Source organism: Chinchilla lanigera, unplaced genomic scaffold (assembly GCF_000276665.1).
Source record: "Chinchilla lanigera isolate Chin_1 unplaced genomic scaffold, ChiLan1.0 scaffold00113, whole genome shotgun sequence".
In the NCBI taxonomy this organism is placed as follows: Eukaryota; Metazoa; Chordata; class Mammalia; order Rodentia; family Chinchillidae; genus Chinchilla; species Chinchilla lanigera.
In genome coordinates, this window is record NW_004955514.1 from 3,746,779 (window position 1) to 3,771,970 (window position 25,192).

Consider the following 25,192-nt stretch of genomic DNA (forward strand, 5'->3'; position numbering starts at 1 on the left):
AGGCTGGCCTTGAGCTCACTTTGCAGTCCAGGCTGGCCTCGAACTTGCAACGATTCTCCTGCCTCAGCCTCCCGAGTGCTGGGATTGCAGGCGTGTGGTACCACTCTTGGCTTGTTTCTTTTCTGTATCCCCAATGCCACGTGTTGAGGCTTCCTCACCAGCCTGTGGTGCTGCCACTGGGAGGAGGAGGAGCCCTCAGGGGCGGGGCCGGCCAGCAGGAAGCTGGGGAACTGCATGGTGGTCAGATTAACAGTGGGTTAGAAGGGTTAGAAGCGCCTGGTGACAGCGTGGACCAATTCCGACAGAACCAGCTGGCTCAGCGCCAGCCCTTCCCGCCCTGCTCCCCCAGGTTCCTGCCCTGGCAGCACGTACCCCGGGCGGCAGCCCCGTCCGCAGGCAGCTCTCCGCTCAGCAGCACCACTGGCCTGTACTGCAGGGCCAGCGCGCTCCGCGGGCGCAGGGCAGTGGTGGCCGCCCGGGACCCCAGCAGCAGCCAGAGCACGGGGTGGACGACGGAGGTGTCGTTCAGCGTGAGGTTGTAGTTCAGGTCCCAGGCCAGGTTGTTCCACAGGCGCCGGTGGAGCATGACCTGCGGGAGAGGAGCGGGAGGCCGCTGCAGCTGCCGCTGAGCCACACTGGGGTGGCCGCGGGGAGCAGCCGGCCTGCTTACCTCCACCTGCCCGCCGCCTGGGCTGGAGACCCCGTGCGCCCGCTCCGCCAGCAGCACCAGCCTGCTCCCGTCCTTCTCATCCTGGAGGAAGGCGGACTGCACCATGGGGTAGTAGTTCTGCAGACACAGATGTCACCAGCAGGGGGCGCTGGGTCATCCTAGTTCCTGAGACTGACGCGGGGCTTGAGTTCCCTGCCGAGCTGCTTCCCAGCCCTGGGACCTGGCTTAGCTCTGCATTTGACCCACCTCACTCTATCTACCCTCACAACGGCTCTCTGACAAAGCCCTTCCTTTACGGAAGGGGAAACCGAGGCACAAACCAAGGATTCTTGTCTGGCAGCATCAGGACCCAGATGCCAGTTGGAGCCCGGGTCTGCACAGACACGTGGCAAAGTGGCTTTAAAGGAGGTCTCTACCCTTAAGAGCCAATGTTAAAGATGTAGAAAAGCCAGGTGTGGTGGCTCACACCTGTAAAGCCAGCATTCTGGAAGGCTGAGGCAGGAGGATTCCAAGTTTCAGCCTAGCCAGGGCCACTGAGTGAGACTCTGCCTCAAAATTTAAAAGTGAAAAGAGGGCTGAAGATGCAGCTCAGCACAATGGCCCTGGGTTCAATCCCCGGGATAACAAAAAGCAGGGGAAACAGGAAAGCGCCCCAGGGTACCCGAGCCAAGGTGTTTTTCTTGTAGTGCCGGTAGGGCCTCCGCTGCATCTGGTAGCCGTTGTTGTCTGAGTAGAGGACCTGCCGGCTGTCGAGATCGCTGCTGGTCCTCAGGACGGCCTCGCGGTTCAGCTCCAGGGGCCCCACTCGGTACTCCTGCTCTATACGGTGACACAGCAGCTCCCCGCCGGGGCCCTGGGACACGTGGGCCAGCCGGGAGTAGACAGCGTATGTGTAATTCTGGGCCTTGGCGTCCCTGGAGGAGAAAGTCTGAGGTAGGTGGAGCTATAGGAGCTGCAGGATGCCCTGTCCGCTCCCCTTCCTTCCTGTTTGAGGAAGGGCAGGCAGCCAGGCAACCTTTTTGGGCCATGAGGACAATGGCACAGGCTGGGACACTGAGCAACATGGCAGGAGGAACTGGGTCTCTGAGACCATGGGGTGAATGTGCCTGGCCTGAGCCATCAGTGGAAGAACATGACCCTTCTTGCTGAAGACCAGCATAACCCGCACAGGCACATGTGGAGCCTGGAACAATTTGCTTCCACCTCCGTAAATTCTCCTCCAGCAGCAACCACCCAGGGGCAAGGAGGCCACTGTGGGTGTGTGCCGAGGGGGCCCCAGGGAGCACCTGTAGAAGTGCTGCCGGATCTCCGTCACCAGCTTTCCCGCCACGATCTCCAGCCCCACGGCTTCCCACGAGGGTTCCGCTGTCCCGTTGGGTGCGAAGAGGTAGTTGTCGGAGATGGGGCCCCGCCTGACGTCCCCGTTGGCGTGGTACTCCAGGAACTCCTGGGCCATGCGCACCGTCCGGTTGCTTTGTCTGCGGCAGCCAGAGGGAGAAGGAAGGTGGCATCACTAACGTCCTGGAGGTGGTCTCAGGGGCATGGTTCCCGTGATCTGGGTCCAGGGCGACAATCGCTCCACCCGGGTTCAGCCGTGAGCCAGAGGGGAAGAACTGCCCTGTGGGGAGCCAAGAAAGTCACAGGAGCAATAGGACGGAGTCCCACCGAGCACTGCAGGCTGGGGGGGCGCAGCACGGCCACCCCGCTGGAGCGGACGGGCGCCCCAGAGCCTTCTAGATGCAGAGCCGTGGTTTTTTTTTTGGCATTGTGAACCCAAGGCCTTCACACTGAGCTACATCCTCAGCCTTTCATTTTTTATTTTCTATTTTGAGACACGGTCTTGCTAAGTTCCCCAGGCTGGGCTGGAACTTGCAGCCCTCCTGCCTCAGCCTCTCAGGGTGCTGGGATTGCAGGCATGCGCCACAGCTGCGGGCTAGGTGTGTGACGGGTAGCTGTGCACCTGTGGAGGCAAGAGACACATTTGCGTCTGCTTTTTGTTTTGGTTTGGCCTTGCTGTGGGGGAGGGTGAGGATCTGGACGGCTCCGAATCCACTGTGGGGATTCCCAGGGGTCGCGGCTGGGTGGGGAAGGAGCAGGAGGCCGACGGAGCCCCAGACGGAAAGGAGAGGAAAGAATGGTTTCCGTCTGCCTGCTGTAAAAGGCCTCTGGCTCTGCACCAGCCTCCTCAACCCTGGATTCCTTTCAAAATGCTGCCCAGGGCCATGGAGAGAGGGAACAGGTGACTCAGGAAGGACAGAGGATTTCCCCGCGTGCTTCTCACACGGATGAGACCCTGGAGTACACAAGGAGCTCTTACAACTCGGCAGTAAGAAGAAAACCCAATTTAAAAATGGGCAAGAGATCCGCACCCACACGGCACCAAGGAATGAATGGTGGGTGATGAATAGTGGGTGGATTGATAACCAGAGATGGATGGAAGGAGGGGTGAGTGGGTGGGAGCATGGACAGGTGGGTAGATGGACGGAGGGATGGACAGGTAAGTGAGTGGGTTGGTAGAGGGATGAATGGGCAGATGGATGCACAGATGAATGGGTAGATGGATGGAGACAGAGGTGGACGGAGAGATGGATAGGAAGATGGGTGGATGGGCGGCTGTGTGGCTGTGTAGGTGGGTGGATGTTGGATGGATGGATGGCTGGATGAATGGATGAGTACCTGAGTAGATGCGTACCTGGCTGGGTAGATGGATAGAGTCATAGGTGGAGGGGGGATGGATAGACAGGTGGACAGGTGCATGGTGGGAAGATGGATAGATAGGTGAGTGGATGGATGGATGCATGCATGTATGGGTATGCAGATGGGTGGAGGGGTAAGTAGATGGAAGCATAGATGGGTGGATGGACAGGTGGATGGATGGATGGGTGGGTGGGCAGATGTCTGTATGGATGGGCAGATGTAGGGACAGATGGGTGGCTGGATAGAGGGTGAAGGCAGATGGGTGTATGGATGGGCACACAGGTGAGAGGGGAGAAAGAGATGATTCTGAAGGTCCCTTTTTGTTTTAAAGACATCATGTTTCTACATTTGCCAAGCTTGAAGAAGCACACAACATATTTTCCCCAGAGTGAGCCCCCCAACACCGCCCTGTCCACAGATCACAGCTCTGGAACCGGATGGTATAAGCAGCCTTTTCTGCACTGACCTCTGCTCACCCGCCTTGAACTGAAGACAGGAAGGGCTTCACTCCCAGCCAGCTCTTCCCTGGCACGGGTAAGCGAGGGGCAGCCCAAGGCCCCTCAGCCAGAGCCAGCAAGGGCCGCACCTCACCTCTCCTGGACACTATGCAGCAGGTTGGTGTTTGGGTCCAGCAGCACCGTGTAGCAGTCATTTGCCACGGGCACCAGGTGTTTGTCCCCCTGGTTGGTGCGTCGCAGCCTGCGGCCGAACCGGATGGTGCTGGCCATGGTGGCGGCTGCCTGGGTCCCCGTCGTGGGCCTGACGCTGTAGCGCCGGTAGCTGAGGCCTGGGATTGTGACCAGGATCAGCAGGTCATAGGCAGAGGGCTCTTTGGTTGAGTTCTGGATCTGCAAAGTCAGCAGAACAGAGCGGAAGCTGGATTTCAGTGCTGGAAGCTCGCTCGGGAGCCCTGGCTTGCACCATTGCCTGGACAAGGTGCTCGCCACGCACAAGGCAGAGGTGTCCTTCCGGCTCCTGACTGCACCCCCGCTCCCCTCCCTGTACCCTTTCTGGTTGCGGATCCCCTTCCAGGACCCCCATAAAACACTTCACCTCTGGTGAACCCTTCTATGACCTGAAGACAGCTGGCTAGTGGGTCCCCAGGGCCTCTCCTCCCCAGGGTCTCAGCTCCGTCACTGTGCTTTACCACCAGAAGTGGTGACTTCCAGATCTGATTCTTTTTTTTTTTTTGAGACAGGGTCTTGGTATGGAGCCCAGGCTGGCCTGCAACTCATGGTGATCCTCCTGCCTCAGTCTCTTGAGTGACAGGAGTACAGGTACATGCACACTCACTCCAGATCTGATCTTAACCTCCGAACTTTTCAGGACCTGAGACCCAGCCATACAGCTCGCTGGAGCACTTCCTCTCAGGCAGGGACAGCCCTCCCCCAGCCTCTGATGTCCCCCGGGGGCACTATTTCCTGTTGGCCCTCCTGGCCTCCGCGTCTGACTGGGAGGGGTGGAAGAGGTGGGACTCTGGCTTCATGTGGTCTTCGTTGAGGTCAAGTCACAGATTCTGGAGGTCATGCAGCTGAGTGATGGGTTATCAGTGGCCCTCTGCCCTACGGTCATCATGATGAAGTGGCCTAGGTTCCTTTCCAGCGACTTGAAGGCTGCTTTTGCTGCAGGCACCCCCCCCCCCCCCCCCCCCGCCCCAGGGGTGCAGCAGTGTCTGGTGGCAGTGACTAACACAGCAGGCAGGAAGCCTGGCGCCTCTGCTCCTGGGTGTCTGCCCCGGGCCACCCTTATCTCTGATCAGTATCTGCTCAGCTCTGCCGCAAACACAGAGGGGTTAGGCGGTATCAGGGCTTGGGACTTACAGAAAAGGTGGATTTGCCCAATCTCTTTCCTTCCCCTTTGAGGTGGAAGAAGCAAGAAGAGGAGTCCGGCGTGGTGGCGCACGCCTGTAATCTCAGCACTCGGGAGGCTGAGGCAGGAGGATCGCTTCAAGTTTGAGACCAGCCTTGGCTACAAAGTGAGCTCAAGGCCAGTCTGAACTTCATAGCGAGACCCTGTCTCCAAAAGAAAAAAAGGAAAAAAGAAAAAGAAAAAGAAAAAAAGAAGAAGCAACAAAAGCAGCTGAGAGGTCAGGACTTCTAGGATATACTCTTCCCTCCCCCGTATGGGGAATTGACCTCACAACCTTGCGCTTGCCAGGCAGGCGCTGTGCTGCTGAGCTAAATCCCCAGCCTCCCAGGGTATAGACAGACACACACGTGTGAATACTGCATTGTTTCTCTGGTGTGAGAGACCCAAAGTGTAGGTAGGGACCAAAATGTACTCTGAAATAGCAGGAAAATGTTCAGATGGGGAGGGGAGCAGGAAAGGGCAGCAGAAAGGAAAGAAGGGAAAGGAGAAAAAACATGAGAGAAGAAGGAAACCATGGAAGCAAAGCTTTGTAAATGCGGAGGGAGGAAGGGCTGAAGGGAGGGGCGGGGAATGGGGAAAAACCAAGTTACATCGAGTTTGGGTGCGGATTCCCTATGAGAAATGTGATCCTTATGCATATCTAAAATGTACCAGTAACATCTAATGTAAAACAAATTAAAAAAAAAAAAAAAAGGACTTTCCTGGTAGATGTGTACCAGCACCAGCTCTCACACCACCCTGCCCCAGACCCTGCAGGGACACCTAGCAGCCTGCAGTCCCTGGTCCTTTCCTTACCCCGCCACTGTTCCCGGCCGAGGATTAAAGGAGCTTGCTCCTTAGGCTCTTCACTGCCGCTAGCCTGTGATCTCTGTCTGCTGGCGTTGGGGATAAACTGTCTTTCTCAAAAACTTGTCCCTGGCTCCTGTTTTTAGTATCCATGCTGCCGAAGCGAGCACTGTCCCTGGCTCCTTTGAGAGCAGCCAGCCAGGGCACTAGGGTCCGGCGCACCCCACCCGCTCTCCAGCAACAGCATGCAGTTCCTGAGCCCCCGTGGGAGCCTTTTGGGGGTCCCTGTTAGCAAGGCCATACTGCTTCTCAGGCCATAATATGGCAGACAGGTTGTTCTCTACCTGCCTGATCCTGAAGGAACGGGATCTGGCCTGCCCTATTTATTTATTTGGTACCAGGCATCAAACTTGGGACCTTGTGCTTGCCAGGCAGGCGCAGTTCTGCTGACCTATATTCCCGGCCCTGTCTGCCCTATTTTTTTTGGGGGGGGGGGAGTACCGGGAATCAAACTCAGGACCTTGCACTTGCCAGGCAGGTGCTTGTACTAATGAGCTATATCTCTGGCTCAAACAAATGACTTTCTTTCTTTTTTCTTGGTACTGGGAATCCAATTCAGGACCTTAGGCTTGCCAGGCAGGCACTTGTGCCACTGAGCTATATCCCTGGCTCCTGCCTGCCCTATTTAAAAACATGTCCCCCCCCAAAAAATGCAAATTAAAACAAAAAAAAATAAAATAAAATAAAAACATGTCCCATGTGTGTAAATACTGCACTGTTTTCTAGTGTGAGAAACCAAAAGTGTAAATAAGGACCAAAATGTATACTAGCTATTGTGAAACAGGAAGAAAATGTTCAAATGGGGAAAGGAAGGAAAGGAAAAGGAAAAAAGTGAGAAAAAGGAAAAATGTGAACAAAGCTTTTTTTTTTTTTTTTTTTTTTTTTTTTTTTTTTTTTTTTGTCTTTTTGAGACAAGGTCTCACTGTGCAGTTCAGGCTGGCCTTGAGCTCACTTTGTAGCTCAGGCTGGTCTCGAACTCTCAATGATCCTCCTGCCTCAGCCCCCCCAAGTGCTGGGATTATAGGAGTGCACCTCCACGCCCGGCAAAGCTTTTGTAAATAAGGACGGGAAGAGGGGTTGAAGGGAGTGTAGGGGAATGATTAAAAAAAAAAAAAAAAATCAAGTTATATCATGTACAGGAACAAATTCCCTATGATGAATATGATCATTATGAATACCTAAAATGTACTGATACATTTAATTAAGTAAAAAGATGTGTCCCAGCCCTGTCACTTGCTGTAAGGAATTTCTCATTGTAGTTACCGTGGCTTGCCTTGGAGCCAGCGCACCATGGCTGGAACCCTTTGAAACCGTGAGCCTCCTTAACCCTCTCCTCCTTCAAACTGCCAGGTCAGGTGGATTGTGCCAGCAACACGAAGTGGCTAATACAGTCCCTGATGGCAGTGATTGTGTCCATTTGGCTGGTATAGTCTCCTCACACCCAGGCAGGGCCTGACACAGGGTAGGAGCTCCAGAAATCTCTGCTGGGTGAATTTCTCTTCCTGCACTTGGGTGAGGAATGAGTGTGAAGGGTTAAATCTCCTTCAGTCCACTCCCCTCTCTCAGTCTGTCTTGGCTCCATACACTTCCTCCTCCTCAGTGTGAACGGAGGGATGCTCCCCTTCTCCCGGGTCACTGTGCCACACCAGAACTGTCTGTGTCTTCACTTCTGTCCAGAGATCCAGCATTCACCCCAGAGCGAGCCCAGAATGGGTGTTCAGGAGTGTTTGCTGAATGACTAAGCTGGGTGACTCCAAGCTGCCTTACAGAAACTGAGCTGGCCCAGGCAGGGGAACAATGGGGGGTGGACTACCCAGCGGCTGGACGGTTGGGTGCGACACAGAGAGGCCGCCTGGGCCCGCCCCACGCAGCACCTCCATTACAGCACCCTCGAAGCCCCCACGGGCTTTCCACAGCAGGAGATCATGGACATACCTGTGCAGGCATGAGGCGGCCCGATTCATCCGTGACGCTGACTCTAGGGAAGCCGACTGTCAGGGTGACAATAGTGGTGACCGTCCAGGCCAGCGGGTTGTAGACAGATGCAAGGAGTCCTTCAGGTCTTGTACCTACACACGGAGAACAGGCTTTTCCTGATGCCCCAACCCATCGACACATGTGGGCACCTCTCCACACAAGGGAAACCGAGGCGGTGAGCCCTGGGGAGCACGTGAAGGGCAGGCGGACAGGCCGTGCTCAGCCGTGCGGCACATATCAGCTCAGGGCAGGTCCTGAGCGGAGTGGCAGGAGGGGGACGCACGGTGTCCCTCACACATTTCTCCCCATCTGCCCACTTTAGGGATGAGGAAACTGAGGCCAGAAATGTTCCCTGGCCTGGGATATCAGAGCCAAGGCACTGCTAGCCCAGTGCAGAGGCCAGTGGGGACATCAAGGAGTACGTGAGCCACAAGGAGGGGTGGCTCACGCCTGTAATCCTAGCACTCCGGGAGACTGAGGCAGGAGGATGTGAAGTTTGTGTCTTGCCTGCGCCCTGGGTTCAATCTCCAGTACCACAGAACAAATCAATAAGCGGTTTAGAATGACCGGAGTGCAGGCTGAGGCAGAGGGTCTGCAACTGTGGCATCCCAGCCCCAGCAAACTGGTAGACTCATAACTGCCTGCATGAAATCCCCGAAGCGTCAGGGCTATGGCTGCCCAGCGATGACCTGCACCCCAGCTGAGCTCTGGAGGGAGCCCCAGGAACTGGGAGGGAGCCAGGCCTGCGGACACTGGCATCTCCTCCCGCCGGGCGGGGCAGAACAGGGTCACAGGTTCAACACCACTCTGCCCCTTCTGACCTGAGGATGTGAACTGGTACAAAACTGAGTCTGTTCCCTCGGCTGTAAGATGGAAATAATAATAGCTCCTGTCCTGCTTGGGTTTTTTCATTTTTTGAGAAAGGGTCTTGTTATGTGATCCAGGCTGGCCTTGAACTCATCTTTAATTAAATTTTTTTTTTCTTGTTTTTTTTTTCTGGTACCGGGAATCGAACTCACAACCTTGCGCTTGCCAAGCAGGCGCTGTGCTGCTGAGCTAAATCCCCAGCCCCTCCTTGAACTCATTTTGTAGTCCAGGTTGGCCTCAAACTCAAGGTGACCCTCCTGCCTCAGCCTCCAGAGTGCTGGGATTATAGGCCTTTGCTACCACACACCAGCTCCTATGGAGACTTTGGCAAGGCAGTGGATTAAATCCTCCATGCAGAGCATTCTGAGTTTAGTAAATGCTCAAAATGTGATTGCAGTCCCTTCGGGCTCTAACTGTAACCTCAACCTCTCCTCAGTCCAGGGATGAGGACACGGAGGCTGGGTGCTCTGGAGTCACCGCCAAGGTCACGCCACCGGCAGGCGCTCAGGGGACGGTGACCTTGCAGTGAGAGGCGCGGGCCCCCAGCCCCTCCCTGGCCCCCCGGGCCCCCTCCTGAGAATGGGCCTGCACCTCCCGAAGGTGGCTCACCCGAGTCGGACCCTGGGGCTGTGTGCTGCGCCCTGTCTCCCACGATGGCGGCCATCAGCTTGCGCACGCCCAGTGTCCCCTCGGCCAGGTGCTCCACGTACATGTCGTTCACCTTGGGGGACTCGGTTCCGGTGATGGCGTCGTGGTGCTGGACCTGTGGCACCACAGCCCGGGAAGAGGCGGGTCGGGACCCGAGCCCTGAGGAGCAGGTGGGCGTCCCTCCCCTCACAGGACGGGAAACCGAGGCCGGGGGCCGAGGACCTCGCGCAGCCTCTTCTGAGCTGTGCAAAGAAGCCCCGGCCCGGTGACGTCGGCAGGGACGCGGGGTCCCCTCCAGGACACTCCCTAGTCGACTCCCATCCGTGCTCCCTGCAGCATGAGCCTCACCGCCTCGGCTGGGGGGCGGGGCCGATGGTCTCCCAGCAGGGAAACTGAGGCTCATGGAAGCCACCCTGGCCCACTGCTCTGACCGACCTCAATGTCAGCTTATCCCGGCCCGACAAGAACACAGGTCCTGCGGCAGCTGCCTCAGGTAACTAAAAACGGCACGTCTGGCCTGGCCACTTCGGGGTGGGGACAGCTTAGGGGACCTCTTGGGTCTTCCTTTCCCAGCAGGGCATAAGCAGAGATGGCGTTCGGTGTGCCCCGTGGCAGCCACTGTGCCGAGCAGGACGCGACTATTACTGCATCGTTGCCCTCCGTCCTGGGAGGAGGGAGCTGCTCTCATCATATGGGGAGGAAATCAGGGCTCAGAGAGGGAAGGCCACTTTCCCGAGGTCACACAGGTGAGCCGAGAACTGGACCCAGGCAGAGCTAATGCCACCCTACTCTGTCCTTCATTTCTCCTGAGAAAATCAGCTGCAGATATTAATGAGGCCTGGCTGGACACCACCAGAGCTCGGCCCCGCCTCACCACGCACCAGCCTTGTGACCAAAGGAACCTCAGTCTTCTCATCTGTAAGGTGGGTTAGAGCCCCGGCCAGGAGAAAGGCAGGGTGGAAGGTGCACAGCACAGGAGGCCCCAGCCCGCCACCACAGTCCAGAAACGTGACGTTACCTCGGAGACGGCCCAGCGGAGCTGCTGCAGTTGCTGCAGAGCCCAGGCGGGGTCCAGAGTCCCTCGGGGCGCTGGCCACATGTAGCGTGTGAACATGGACTCCCCGGCATACAGCAGGGCACTGACTTGCCGTGCCAGCACCTTGAGGGTGCTGCGGGACGTGTAGAAGCCGGTCCAGGCCTGCAGCTGTTCTGGGAGACAAGACGGTGAGTCTGGGACCCCTGCCCCAGGGCACTCCGGGCCGGGCAGTCCTGGGACAGGCTCGCACTGCAGCAGGGACGTCTCGGGAGAGATGGGGCTGGTGGTGCGAGCTGACACCCGGTGCGGCTGCTGTCAGGGTCTGGGGCCAAGAGGAGGGCTCCAGGGCCAGGATGCAGTGGGGCTGCGCATCTGCAGCGGCTCCAGGTGCCACCTCCCTTCCTGCGGCTGGCCTGCGCCCCTCCTCCCTGTTCTGCCCCACAGGACCCTGGCTAAGCGCCAAAAGGTGGCCACAGGTTGCGGGGACTCCGGGGGCAAACTGAGAGTGGTGGGGCGGGGATTCCCAGACAGGCCCAAGGTCTAACTGCAGCACCAGCCACGCCCACCCCTATTGACACACTGCATCCTGCAGGACGCAGCTCCTCCACCTCACACCACGCCCACAGCCAACCCCGCCCACTCGGGTCATAACCCCGCCCACCAAGAGTGACACCTCCCACTCGGGCCATAGCCCCGCCCACCCAAAAACCCCGCCCGCCGTGGACTAACCCACCTACACGACAACCCCGCCCACAAACCCACCGCGCCCTACAGTAACCACGCCTACAGGACAACCCCTCCCACTCCGAGCGTAACTACGTCCAGGTGACATACCACTCCCACCAAATAACCACAACCACACATCTCCCCCACCCGACAGTAACCACGCCCACATCCACGTACCCCGCCCCCACGTAGCCACCCGCGCTAAACCCAAGGTCCGAGCCACACAGTCCTGCGGGCCAAGGCCAGCTATGAGCCCCGCGGCAGGGAAGGAAGTGGGAGGACGGAGCGCACCGCAAAGCCTCCGAAGGGCTCTCCCCCGTCCTCCCTGACCCCTGCACCGGAGGAGCTGTGACTCAGCCGCAGCCCGCTGGAAGTCACTGTCCCTAACCGTCTTGTTGCAGAGGCCCCGGCCAGGCAGTGCTGAACCGCAGCCCCAGCGCCCCCTTCTGCTGGGGACAGACTCAGCCGAGCCTCTCCTTCCCGCAGGTGAGTGCAGGTGCTGGGCAGAGCACCCCGGGAGGCGGCGCTGTGCACCCCGGGAGGCGGCGCTGTGCACCCCGGGAGGCGGCGCTGTGCCCAGGCCCCCGCGCTGTCCTGGGTGAGGTGACCAGCCAGCACCCTCCGCACCCACCCCGCCTTGGCGTCTCCACCTGTGCCCAGACGGGGCGGGGCGCAGGGACCGCAGGGGCTGCGATGTCTTTTGCAACAACGATTTTAGCTGGTTCCACACTGGCCCATGACAGCGGCAGGCAGGCCCTGGGGTGCAGTGCCGAGGGCAGAGAAGCAAGGCCGCCAGGGCCACGGGCACAGGCGCCAGAGGTTGGCAGGCCTGGGCGGGTGCTGACACCTCTGCCTTCGATGCCCGCAGGCCTGGAGGAAGCTTCCAGGGTAGGGAGGGGCGGCCATGCCCGGCCTGGTGCCAGGGCCTGTGGACGACAGCATCCTCTGAGCTCTGCTTGTCCCACCTAGTGTTCACGGCCACCTGAGGGACAAAGCACCAGGAGGGCCGTGGCTCCAGGACTCAGGGCAGGAGAGGGCTGTGCGGCAGGCAGCCGGCCCAGGGCCGGGCCTGAGGACCCCACCAATGCCAAGCAGCAAACGCAGGGGCAGTGGGCGGGCTCGGGTGGGGAGAGCAGCGTCCTGGCCACCCCGCCGCGAGGCCGTACCCGAGGCATAGGGCAGGAAGTCGTGGTGGTCTCGGGTGCCCCAGGTGACATTGAGCGCATGCAGGGCGCGGAAGTAGTCGCCCAGCGTGGCGTACTCCGCCGTCACGCCCAGCTCGGCGGCGCGGCTGTTGATGTGGTCCAGCAGTGGGTCCATGTTGGCAAACTGCACGGAGGCGTTGAAGAACTGCTTGTCACAGCCCTGCAGGGGGACACGGGGGCCGGGCCGGAGTCCCCAGCTGCTCAGGGTGGTCGGTGCTGTCTCCACCCAGCCCCCCAGGGCTCCAAGGTGCCAGTAAGGGCTCCCCCAATCTCTGAAGGCCAGTCACGATCACTGCCACTGCGGATCCATTTGCTAACAATAACATGGGATTTGTCTGTTTGTTTTTTGAGATCAAGGTTTCACTTGCTCTGCAGTTCAGGCTGGCCTTCAACTCACTGTGTAGGCCACGCTGGCCTCAGATTTGCAGTGATCCTCCTGCCTCAGCCTCCTGAGTGCTGGGGTGACAGGTGTGCACCACCTCGCCTCGTGACATAACGATGACCATGGCCAGGGCTCACACTGACTGTCTCTTCTTAGTCCTGACAGGACAGGCTGCAGGGCCACCTGATGCAGCCGTGCCCCTTCCTAGCGACCCTGCTAACCAGCTGTGTGGCCTCAGCAAACTCCCTAACTTCTCTGAGCCTGGCCCCCCCAAATGCAAAACAGGACACCTGTCTGCCTCCTGCGGCCAGGGGTGCAAACGGGATGGATGGGTACATCGCAGAGGTCAGTGCCCTGACGCACTGGGCACTCCCGAGAGGCTGGGGACGAGTAAGAGGGTGTTGCGCCTGGCACTGCCCACCCCCTGGGACTCCTCAATCCTAGGCGGCAGGCGTGTCACTGTCCCCATTTTACAGACAAGGAAACAGGCAGGCAGAGGCCAACCAGGGAGCCAGGAGGCTGCTGGGCAGGCCGGGCTGGCGGACCGGGGACCCGCTTAGCTCACCCAGGGCCAGAGCACGTGGGGCGTCCGGAACCACGCGGCCCGCTGCTTCACATTCGCCACCAGGACCTGGGCATAGAGCTTGATGTTGGCCGGGGTGACGGGCTCGCTCATGTTGGGGTACACGCCGTCCGGGGGAGGCTCTGGGAAGACAGCCACGCCGTTCCAGTAAAAGCCGGACCTGTCGGGGAGAGGGGAGAGGAGAAGGTGAGCGCTCATGCTTGCAGACCAAACCCTGCACCCTGGTTTACGGGGCCACGTGGAGCCAGCAGCCCCTGCTCCCCACCACGACAGCCCTGCTCTGGCGGGTCACCCTGCTTGCCGGCTGACCCATGGTCTCACGAGCCCAAGCAGGTTTGGGCCATCACCTTGGGGACAAAACTCAAGGGGGAAGCCGGGCGCGGTGGTGCACGCCTATAATCCCAGCACTCGGGAGGCTGAGGCAGGATTGCCAAGAGTTTGAGGCCAGCCTTAACTGCATAGCAAGACCGTCTCAAAAAACCCAAAACCAAGTCAAAACAAAACAAAAAACCAAAAAAACTCAAGGGGGCACCACAAATCTTAAAGGTCAATATAGTTTGCCTGTCTGTCTATCACCTATCTATCTGGCTGTCCTGTCTCAGCCTCCCAGAGCACTGGGATTACAGGTGTGCACCACTGTGTTCTCTGGATAAATAACATTTTAATGCAGTATTTAAAAAAAAACAAAATGGACCGGGGATATAGCACAGCAGCATAAGCGCCTGCTTGGCAAGCACAAGGTCCTGAGTTCGATTCCTGGTACCAGAAACACAAACAAAAAACAAAACAAAACACAAGCACAAAAACCAATGATCACAAAATCAAGAGTTTTAGATAAAGACAGTCCCCCCTGGCCTCAGGCTCCAGCTTGGCTTGGGGCACTCTGGACCCCAAGAACAGGCTTCGGGGTGTGGATGCTGGTCTGGAGCCCACAACCCTGGGCCACTTCCCGCACAGCCACACCCAACCCCCATTCTCCCGTGGCAGATGGGCAGCTTGTTATGCGGACTGGAGGAAAATAATTCATGGAAAAGGAGCCAGAGACAGAGCCCAGCACAGAGCACGCCTGGCCGGGGGCAGGGGCAGCCACGAGTCCCCACCTGGGGTCCCACGCCCCCGTCCCCCTGGCCTGCTCTTCTCCTCTGAGCTGGATTTGAACCCAGGCCCAGGCGACTCGGGAGACCGAAGCCTGATATTGCCTGGAAGTGAGGCATTGAGCCGCCAGCCAGAACTGAACGCTGGCTCCCCGCTCCCGCCAGCCATGGGACCCTGGGTGGGCTTCTGTGCCTCAGCTTCTCCTCTAAGATGGGGTGCTCTGAGGCCTCCTTGAGGACTTTTGGGGTGAAGGGAAGGCAAGCCAGGCCCATGCATTGGGGCTGTCATCGCTGGGGGTGCACAGTCCCAGCCCCACACTGTGGTACACCCCAGCCTTGTGGTCCCAGGCCCTGTGAGCCGGTGACCGCTGAATCCCCCCAGGGCAGCCAGGGATGCTCAGGCCAGTGGGATGCTCTTGGGAAAAAAATCCTCATTCTTTAAATAATCGTAGGTCAGGCCTCGGGGTGGCGCACACCGATAATTCCAGCACTTGGGAGGCTGAGGCAGGAGGATCACAGAGAGTTCAAGGCCAGCCTGGGCTACATAGTGAGACCCTGCCACAAAACAAAACAAAAACAGAAACAAACAACTCTCCATCTGGACAGGGGCGCACGGCAAGAAGGCTCTGGCGTCACCAGCGCTGGAGTCTTGCACCCCCATTTACCAGCCAGGGGCCTTGTGCTGGCCACTGCCGGACCCTGGGCCGTCTCCCCACACGCTGGACAGGTCCAGGCCAGGGCCGGCCCGGGGCGCACCTGTTGGAGAAGGGCAGGCTGGCGGGCGTGCAGTAGCTGAACTGGTCCATGACGTGCGTGAAGATCTGCTGCTGCGTGGACAGGGATGGCGACCCTCGCCACACGAACTGCAGGCCCTGCAGGCCAGAGGGACAGGGTGGGGCCACAGCGAGGCCCGGCTTCCCCTCCAGTCCCAGCGCGCCTCCCTGCCTGCCCTCCCCTCTGCCCTCTCCGGGGTTCAAGGACAAGGCTTCCCTTTGCTGCTTCCTCCCTGAGCCCCCCGGGGGCCCCAAAGCCACATGTAGTCATGGCCTTTGGTTTCCAGGGACTGTGTGTTCACCCCACCCGCTCCTCAGTGAGGCCTCTCTGCCAGGGCCTCTAGCAGAAGCTCATTGTGCTTGGATATGCCTTGGTATGGGGAGCTCATTACCTCTCACCAAATTTGCCAACTATTTTTGAATAGTCATGATGGTTAGAAAGTGCTTGGGGTTACTGTTATGTCCCGGCTGGGGGGCCATGCACATGTCCTTAATCCCTTTGTGACTTGGTTTGGGCATGAAAAATGGGAAGAGCCACACCCAGCCTCCACAGGGCCATCTGCAGGTGAAATGAGCCACATGGGAAGTGTACTCAGTGTTCAGTGGTGCCCTAAGCCAGTTCCAGGAGACTGCCCCCCCACCCCAGCCAGCTTTACTGCTGCCCTCTAGGGGGCCTGGAGAGAACACTTTATACTTTGGGCCTCGGTCTTCCCATCTGTGAAATGGGGTAGAATTTTAATTCTGCCCATGTTTATGGTTGCAACAGTGCCCTCTGAAAAGACACCGAGTGCCTGAGGCTGTGACTGCCTTTGTTAGCAGGGTCGTTACAGAGGTGGCTGTGCAGGCAGGAGGCCACTAAGGTGGGTCCTCCTGCAGTGAGGCTGGCGTCCTCATGATGGGGAGCTGACCCCAGGTGCTCCTGCGGCAGAGACTCTGAGAAAGTGGTCGAGGAGCGGACGCCTCCCTGATGCCTGGGGAAGGGGCAGGCCCAGCCCCCACGGGGCCTCTGGCTCCCGGCCCCAGAGCTGTGGGACAGTCAGTGTGTGTTGTCCCAGGCGTGGACCTCGCTACAGCCCTCCCTGCGAATGGACCCCACTCTCAGGGCTGCCTGGGGTTGGTGGACACTTGGCTCCAGCCTGTGCTGCTCCGGAGTCCCCGCCCTTGGCCCGCGGGAGGCCCTGGGGAGGAGGGGAGGAGCCGGCACCTGGGCCTGCTGCATGGCGTCCTTGAGGTCGTAGTCGATGCGGGAGATGAGGTGGGCGTTGAAGCCCGCCAGGGCGAACAGGGTGGGTGTCGCGGCCGAGGCACCGAACGGGTCCACCTGCCAGGAGAAGCGCGGCCGGACTCCGAAGGTTTCGTACAGGAACCCGTGTCCTTCTGCAGAGACAGCGAGGTCGCTGGTGCCCGGAAGGTGGGCCCTCCCCCCTCGCCTGCACGCCACTCACCCCAGCAGGCTGCGTGCCTGCTGCCAGGCCGAGCAGGGTGGCACAGGTGGCAGACATGAGGGCTCCCACTATTTTTTGGGAAACAGGATCTTGTTGTGTAGTTCAGGCTGGCACTGAACTCACTATGTAGCCCAGGCTGGCCTCAAACTTGCAGGGATCCTCCTGCTTCAGCCTCCTGAGGATTATAGGTGTGTGCCACCACGCCTGCAATTTAACTCTTAGTTGTGGTGAAGCGTTTGTCGCAGACAATTTACCATGGGTTCTGAGCACTGTCCCCAGCGTCTGTCCAGGCTTCGGGGAGCTGAGGACAGGGTCTATGAACCCCAACAGCACGGGCTGCTGTGGAGCTTGTGCCTGGGGTTCAGGCTGCCGTGGTTCAAGGACACCTAGGAATTCTTCCCTGAGGCATGAGGCTGGATTCGAACTCATTTCTAACAAGGGCAGGCATGCGTCCCTGAGATTGGGTCACCAAGGTCCCTTTCACCTTCTGTCCCAGCCCCCTTCTCTGGGGACACGTGTCCCAGCTACAGGGCGAGGACAGAGGGCCCCTGACAGCAGCCAGAGAGGAGCACCCTTGGTGCACAAGCCGGGAAGCACTCTGAGCCCCACCTGCCCTGGGCGGCACCCTCCCAAGCCAGGACGCCCTGAGCAAGCCCCTCCTGAATGCCCACGCATAGACACTGCACACCCAAGGGTTTGCTGTTGGAAGCCAGTGAGTCTGGGGAAGAAGATGCAAAGCCACAGATCACGAATATAAAGCACTCTGCACAGGGTCACCCAGGCCGCCACAACTTCCCTTATCCCTCAGGCGCCCCGCATGAGCCACCGGGTTCAGGGCTGCAGGGAGAAAGGAAACCCGATCTGAATAAGGCACTGCCTAGAGGTCCCAAGTCCTGTCCCAAATGATGTCTTCCTAACCCCAGGGAGGTGCAGCTGCAACCCGCATCTGGACTCCCACTGCCTTTCAGGAATGGAGCCCACGGGCTGATCCATGAACTGCTCTGGCACAAATAAGCTACAATTTCACGTGCCTCAGTTTAATCTTTCAACAGCATGGACTGTGGATATAGCCAAAAACATGTGGATTAAGCCTGCTGGGCTTCAGGGAAAAGCTTCCCACTTTGAATAAAAAGTGGGGCGTGGTGGCGCACGCCTGTAATCCCAGCACTCGGGAGGCTGAGGCAGGAGGATTGTTGTGAGTTTGAGGCCAGCCTGGGCTACAAACTGAGCTCAAGGCCAGCCTGAACTGCATAGTGAGACCCTGTCTCAAAAAGACAAAAATAAAAAAGAAATAAGTAAATAAAAAGAGAGTCAGGAAGAAAGCTTCTTTTCCCCTTTGTACTGCCTGGAATGCAGATGTATGGCAATGTGATGCCTGGAGCCGTGGCAACCATCTTGTGACCACGCAGTAAGGGTATAGACACGAAGGAGCTGTCTAACTGGCCTCCAAACCATCCTCCAAACTGCCCCCATCTTATTAGGAAAATGGTAAATGTGCTCAAGACTCCAAGCACTGTTCCTCAGGTTCTCCAGCCTTCCAGCGGAACGCTGTGTAAGACCCACAGGGAGATGGGAATAACGAAGGGAACTGCTAAGCACCCCCAAGCACACGCTCCCTTTGTTCCTTTCAGTACGGAACTATAGTGCCCTGAGTTACAAATCTCCATTTAAGAGCAAACGGGGAGAACTCTTTGCTCCGTTATGGAAAGTTTGCTTCCTTAGGCTGGACTGGTTTTTCTTAGGTAAGGAAAGAATGAAACTGCATCCCTCATTTCTCAGGGAAAATCACTGGGCCGGGGCACGTGGACTCCCAGCTAACGACATTCCCAGCCTCTCGTGCAGATGACAGAGGTCACAACTCCATTCTACCCGATGGTGAGCAAAGCAATGGACTACACTTCCCAGCCTCCCCCGCAGCAGACGAAGCCACGTGACTAAGTCCTGGCCAATAGGATATGCCCAGAAATGATGGACTGCACTTCCCAGCCTCCTCTGCAGCAGATGAAGCCATGTGACTAACTCCTGGCCAATAGGATATGCCCAGAACCGAGAGACTACACTTCCCAGCTTGCCCTGCAGCCAGTAGCAAACATGTAACTCAGTCTTCAATGGGGCTTGAGCACAAGTTATGGGAGGGTGGGGTCTAAATTCTAGCTAGTAGGAAAGGGAGCAGAAGAGGCTGGGTTCTCTTCTTGAGAAAGACTCCCTCTCTCCACCATGCCGTCCACTCTCCTGCCAGAGTGACAACGCAGAGCGTGCGCCAGCTTCGCTGTGTGACAGGGCCCGGGGCATGGCAGAGCGACAAGTTGGAAGCAGCCAGAAGCTGGGGTCACGACCGGGGGCACAGCCCTGCAGGCTCCTGCAGGAGAGAGGAATGGATCCGCCCCCTGGCTGGAGCTGCAGCACCTGAAGCCCCGGGGCGGAGGGCAGGGCGAGGGGCGGGGAGATGGGGACGCTCCAGTGCTGCGAGCTGCAGGAACCTGCCCGCTCCTGGTAAAGCCCTTCTTGCTCAGCGTGCTCAGGAGACTGCTTGGGAGGTCGGAGGCGCCAACAGCCCAGGCCACAGAGGGGCCCTGGCAGGGTGGGCGGGAGCCGGAGACAGGGCCAGACCTGGGTTTCACAGTGCAGGGTGGTGGCGGCCACTGGGATAGGCCAGGTGTCCCCTCCGCACTGGCTGCAGGTGCCCAGCCACAGGCCGGCTCGGGACAGGGGCAGGGGCAGGGGCAGCTCTTCCAGGACTCCGGGAGGCTGCCCACTGGGGCGGGAACAAAAGCTCCTGTCCAGGTGCAGCCGCCCACAGCTGGCTTCTAACCAGAGTCCCAGGGAGGATGTGCCCTCTAGCTTGAAATGCCACACCTGAATGTGGCTGGGTGTTGCTGTGGCCCCAGGATTAGGGTGGGGAAGGAGAGGGGCACGGCCCAGGGCACCCTCGGGGAGACCCAGGACCCTGGCCCAGAGGCCCTGACTCCTGGGGGAAGCCAAGCTGGCCACATCCGACCTGCCAGCCTCACAGGAGGGCACAGCACAGCCGAGCCGGGACTAAGGATGGACCGGGGGGCAGCAGGGTGGCTAGCACACCGAGGATGGCTTGGCAGGGCCCAGCCCGAATCCCCAAGTGTGGCTTGCACAGCACCGTCTCCCTGACGCTGGGTGCCTGAGCCAGCGGGGGCCAAGCAGACCTGGGCTTCAGCTCCGGCTCTAATCCTTGCATCTCTCGGGCCTCAGTTTCCTCAGCTGTAAAATGCGGCTGCTGACAGCACTACCTGCTAGCAGGTGCACACAGCACACAGCACACCGGCGGGCCTGAGCTGGCACAGGGAGGGCACTGAGAGGTTGGGTGAGTCAGGGCTGGCCCAGCTCCTGTCAGACTCAGAACCGCCGCTGGGCTGGTGCTGTCCCTGGGTCAGGTTTGGGCATCACCTGAGACACAAATCTGTCCTCTGCAGAGCCGTGTATGGTGGTGCATGCGTATAATCCCAGCACCGTGAGGCTGAGACAGGAGGGGTGAGAGGCCAGCCTGGGCTATACAGCAAGACCTTGTCTCAAAAACAAAAACAGCTGGATGTGGTGGCGCATGCCTGTCATCCCAGGACTCGGGAGGCTGAGGCAGGAGGATTGCTGCTAGTTTGAGGCCAGCCTGGGCTACAAAGTAAGCTCAAGGCCAGCCTGAACTACATAGCAAGACCCTGTCTCAAAATGACAACAAAACAATAACGATTTTTTCCCCCTTTACACCGGGCATTTATAAGGTCACCATCAACAAGCCTGCCCTGAGGACTGAAATAAAGGTTTCCTTGTCCAGACCAAGGTGAAAGGGACCCTAGCGTCTGTCCTCTGAGGGACGGTTTTGGTTTTGGAAAAGAAGGCTCATAGAATTCACTCATATGAGGGTCTCTCTGGGGTCCTCCTGCCCCAAAGCAATGCACCCTGCATTTGCTGGGGCTTCTGGCTGTCACGCTACAGGTCCCCCTGGGCACCCATGGTGAGTCAGCTAGGGAGACTTGTAGTGTGGGGTGTAGGGCAGCAGTGGGATCTGTGGGGACCACAGCAGGGTCCCTAGAGCGGCATCCTCGGCAGCGTCTTTCAGATGAGGGTAGCGAGCAGAGGAGACGCCCTGAACAAGGGTCACATGGGCGCATGGTGCTGCCGAGGAGCGGGGGCAGGAGGCTGGGCTTGGCCGACTCACTTCCTCTCCGCCACTACTGCGTCCGTCAGTTGGGCCACAGGCCCAGCCCAGGGCGTGGGGGGTGAGCCCAGCGCTGTCTGCAGAAGCCACGCACAGACAGCAGCTGCGTTGGTACCACCTTCGAGCCCACATGAAGAGCCCAGGATGCCTGAAGCCAGACCTAAGGCCCAGGGGCGGGAAGACCCCAGGAGGGCAGAGGGGCTGGCACCAGGCCTGGATGTGAGTCCTGCCTATGGGCCATTGAGAGTCGCTTTGTTTCTTTGGGCCTCAGTTTCCACAGCTGTAGAATGGGGCCAAGAGTCACCAGGCCTCCTCCTCAGCCTGCCACTGCGCCTCGGTGAGGTGTCAAGGGCAAGCGAGGTGCTGGCAATGGCACCGTGAAGCCAGCTGACATCTGCTGGGCGTTCACAAGCGAGCGACACATTCTGCTGAAAGTTCTTTATTTGAAGCATCTCTATCGAATCCTCGAAAGAACCCTTGGAGGTAGGTTACCAGCAGGAAACTGAGGCACAGGGAGGGCCACAGGGATAGGACTGCTAACTCTCCACTCAGCTCCCTCAGCCAGGCCCACGCCGGCCCCAGCAAGTCCCTGTCCCCACGGGCCAGGGCCCCATAAGACACAGACAGAGCCCAGAACCCCAGGGCTGGGGCCAGCCCCTCCCAGCCTACCTCAGGTCCCTGGGTGCTGGGCAGGGAGCAAACCTGTGAGCTGTAGGATCTGGTCATCGAGCTGGGTCACAGCCTCGTCGTGCATGACCTGGCCTCCGAGGACGAACTCCAGGCGTCCCTGGGCCAGCAGCTGGCGGACCTTGGTGTGAGTGGCAGAGAGAAGGTGGCCAGGTTACGTGGCCCGGCTGGGCTGGTGCAGGGGCCAGGCCTGCAGTGCCCACCGTACCCCCAACGAACTCCACGCTGGCTTATGCTACAAAAGCAGGCCAACGCGCTGCTCACCACCCGAAAGCGCCTGGCCCACGGCCGGTATTTGAGATAACTGACTTTTCCCTTCTGAAATGATTTCACACTTAGCAAAAGTTGTAGGAGTAAAACTGACAGCTAAGAGCTGTCCCCCGTGCCTGCCCTAGACTCGCACAGGAGCTTCCCCACCTTCCACCTCCAGACCCATCTCTGCACCGCAGATGCCTTTCCTAAGCCAGGTGAAGTCAGCAGCGCCTCCGCCTTTCCCCCTGCTCGCCTCCCTGTGTGCCGGACAGGAACCGGGAGAATCAGAGCCACAGTGTAAGGATCAAAATCAGGAATGTGACCTCACACAGCACCCCTACGGGATCCACAGCCTCCGCACGCACTTCCCCAACTGTTCCGCTAGGCTCCTGGCCCCGGTGCGAGATCCAACCCGGCCCGCGGAGGCGTCACTTCTCCTCCGCATCCTTCCATGCGCAAGAGTTCTCGGCCCACCTGTCACCGCCGGCCAGTGCCCTCCCTCTCTGACCCCAGGCCATCTCTGCGAGCTGGGACATCGTAGGTCAAGTCACTGACTGTGGTGGAGGAGTCCCCCTCTCTGGTGGGACCAGCATATTCTGCTGCCACCTTAGCTGTGCTGCCTTGAGGAAGTCGGTCAACCTCTCTGAATTTCACACTCCGAGAGACGTGCTCGCTGGGGAGGAGGCTGGGCTCCGGAGCTTTCCGGAGTCCAGGTGTTTATGGCTCTGCCTTGGCAAGACGTCTCCAAGGGGGGAGCCCCCCGGATCACAGTTGCATCCTTGGTGACAGAGGTAGCACCAAGTGCCGGGCACAAGGGTCTGCTCCGTGAGGAGCTGACCTGTCTGCCCACAACCTCCCCAAGGGCCACAGGTCCTGTGCCCGGGGCCAGGTGGGCAGTGTAAATAAGGGGACAGGGTGTAAGGTGGGGGCCACCTGGGAGTGCCTGGTGCCGGGAGGTGGCACCAGGAACGTGCGGCTGGCCTGCCAGAGCTGGCCAACTTTGCGAGAAGACCCAGACTGGCTGAAGTCAGCCCTCGCGGCTGTGGTGCTGGCCGCACGCAGATCACAAGCCCCGGGGGTCCGGCCTGGAGGGTTCAGCTGGCGCAGCCCTGGCACCAGCTGGACCGCTGTGACTGTCCACCCTGGGCTTCCCAGGGCCCCCAGCGCTGTGTCACCTGGCACCACATACCTGCCATTTCTGCTGCTCAGAGGCGACCTGGTCCCACCACAGCCGGAAGAACTCCTGCTCCACCGCGATGAACCGCCGCCGCTCCCCACGCACCAGCTCCGCCACCACGGACGTGTAGACGTTGGCCGCGTAGGCCCGCATGCTCTCCTGGGGAGGGGACAAGGTCACAGCAGTGCTGCAGACGTCCACCCGCTGAGGGGCACAGAGGAGCCCAGACGGATCAAGGGCCCTGCTGCCCTTGGGGCCCCCGTGTGGCGCTTGGCCCCGTCCTGTCCCCACTGCCTGTCCGTGTGACTCCCGGGCGCCCACGCTGACGGGAATCAGAACGAGCTTGTGATGACGCCTGGGTGGCCAGGGGAGGAGCCAGCCCCGAGGGTCCGGGCACCTTGTGAGAGGGTGCAAAACCTGGGCCAGAAGTCCCACGGCAAGAGGGGTGTGGCCCCGTATTCCCAGGGGTCACACTCGGGCTGAAAGGGAGACACAGTGTCCTGCTGTCCCCAAGGGCCAGCCACTTGGCCCCCCAGCCGCCCCCAGGCAAAGCCAGGGAACAGGGCTTCCTAGCTGGCTTCCTGCCCTGCAGCCTGGGCAGTGCTCGTGACAGAGTGGACAGAGCGGGAGCCAGGGGTGGGGCCTGAGGGGCTGCAGGAAGGGCACAGACCTCGCTGGGCCTCGGTCTCTCCTTCCGGGAGCTGGGAGCTGCGGGTACAGCACACTCCCTTAGTCTTCCCGGGTCTTCACCGCAGGCTTGAGGGTCCCCACAGCCAGCTGGGGCACCCAGGACCGATTCAACACCCGGCACCAGGTCCTCTTCCTGACCCTCTCTTGGAAATGCTACTACCTAGCCAGGGGTGGTGGTGCATGCCACTCGGGAGGCTGAGGCAGAAGGGTCACTGGGAGTGTGAGGCCAGCTTGGACTACATAGTGAGTTCAAGGTGAGCCTGGACTAGAGTGAGATCCTGTCTCAATAAATAAGTAAATAAACAAATGCCACTACTCAATCATTGATGTTCTTTGCAAAGCGATTCTGTCCCCCAATATGGAGGGATCTTGTGGATTTTCTTAGGTATTTCCTGTCTCATCCCCAAAATAAGCATTCGGAGGTCTGGGTAGTGACATCTGGTGCCCATCCTGAGACCGAAGGAGGCCAGATGCCTTCCCTCCATTCATTCATTCATCATTCGTTCATCCGTCCACTGGACGAATGCCACAGCCCTCCTCAGTGGGTACAGCCAGAGGTCAGTGAGCCAGGGGTACGGAGCCCTGGGAAACGGGATCACGAAGCCAACAGGTACATGCATGGACCACTAGACAGTGCCAGTGCCACAGGCGCTCTAAAGGCCAGGGGGCTGTGGGAAGGGCAGCACTGACAGAGACTGGCCAAGAGGGACTGGGTTCACAGGTCCTGTGCAAAGGCCCTGGGGCAGGAGAAAGCCAGGGAGACTCCGTGCCTCAGAGTTCAGGGCTCCCTGAGTGTGGGAGCCCCCACCACTGTGGGCACAGGCCTGATCGGGACAGAGCGCTGACACCGAGGCCGGGGTCGCTGCCCTGGACCCCAGCATCCCCCAACGCCTGGGCTTCACCCCAGCTCCTCTAATTCTGGGCCCCAGCAGCCCTGGGTGGACCGAGTCCCATGTCGACCACTTCAGGGCCACCCAGGCGCCCTGGGAGTTGGGTAGGGGTTCCTGGTGGGGAAACAGGCCCAGGGAGCCAAGCCCTGAGCAGAATCGGAGGTGACCACTGGCCCACCCCAAAGCCTGTCCTCGGGAGGGGGAGGCGGGGACCCGCTGGTCACCTGGCTGCCAGCCTGAGCACTGGCTTCCCCTGCCGACCTCACGGGGCCGCACCGCCCGCCATCCCCGAACGCAGGACCCGTCCAACCAGCGCCCCGCCCCGCGCAGGCGTTAACTGCGGCTCGGAGACAGGCGGGGTTCCGCCCGGATCGGCGACTCCCCGCCCGGCGCCCACCTGCACGGTGTAGACCCAGCCCACGTCCATGTGGCTGTGCGGCACCACGAAGGCCCGGATGGGGTCCACGGCCCGGGACCCCCGCAGGAGCAGGG

At 59.5% G+C, this 25,192-nt stretch overlaps 1 protein-coding gene across 1 annotated transcript in view; it reads right to left on the reverse strand.

The window, feature by feature from the left end:
- Positions 1–25,192, reverse strand: part of Man2b2 (mannosidase, alpha, class 2B, member 2) — a gene marked incomplete at its 5' end in the record, with an annotated part of 28,706 nt that extends 3,514 nt beyond the window's left edge. The window contains 15 exon segments of the mRNA XM_005408858.2: positions 373–589; positions 671–787; positions 1,332–1,584; positions 1,957–2,148; positions 3,959–4,215; positions 8,018–8,151; positions 9,536–9,689; positions 10,593–10,783; positions 12,503–12,701; positions 13,489–13,666; positions 15,357–15,472; positions 16,578–16,750; positions 21,707–21,812; positions 23,133–23,279; positions 25,098–25,192. Coding sequence (XP_005408915.2) covers positions 373–589; positions 671–787; positions 1,332–1,584; positions 1,957–2,148; positions 3,959–4,215; positions 8,018–8,151; positions 9,536–9,689; positions 10,593–10,783; positions 12,503–12,701; positions 13,489–13,666; positions 15,357–15,472; positions 16,578–16,750; positions 21,707–21,812; positions 23,133–23,279; positions 25,098–25,192 — 2,529 coding nt within the window.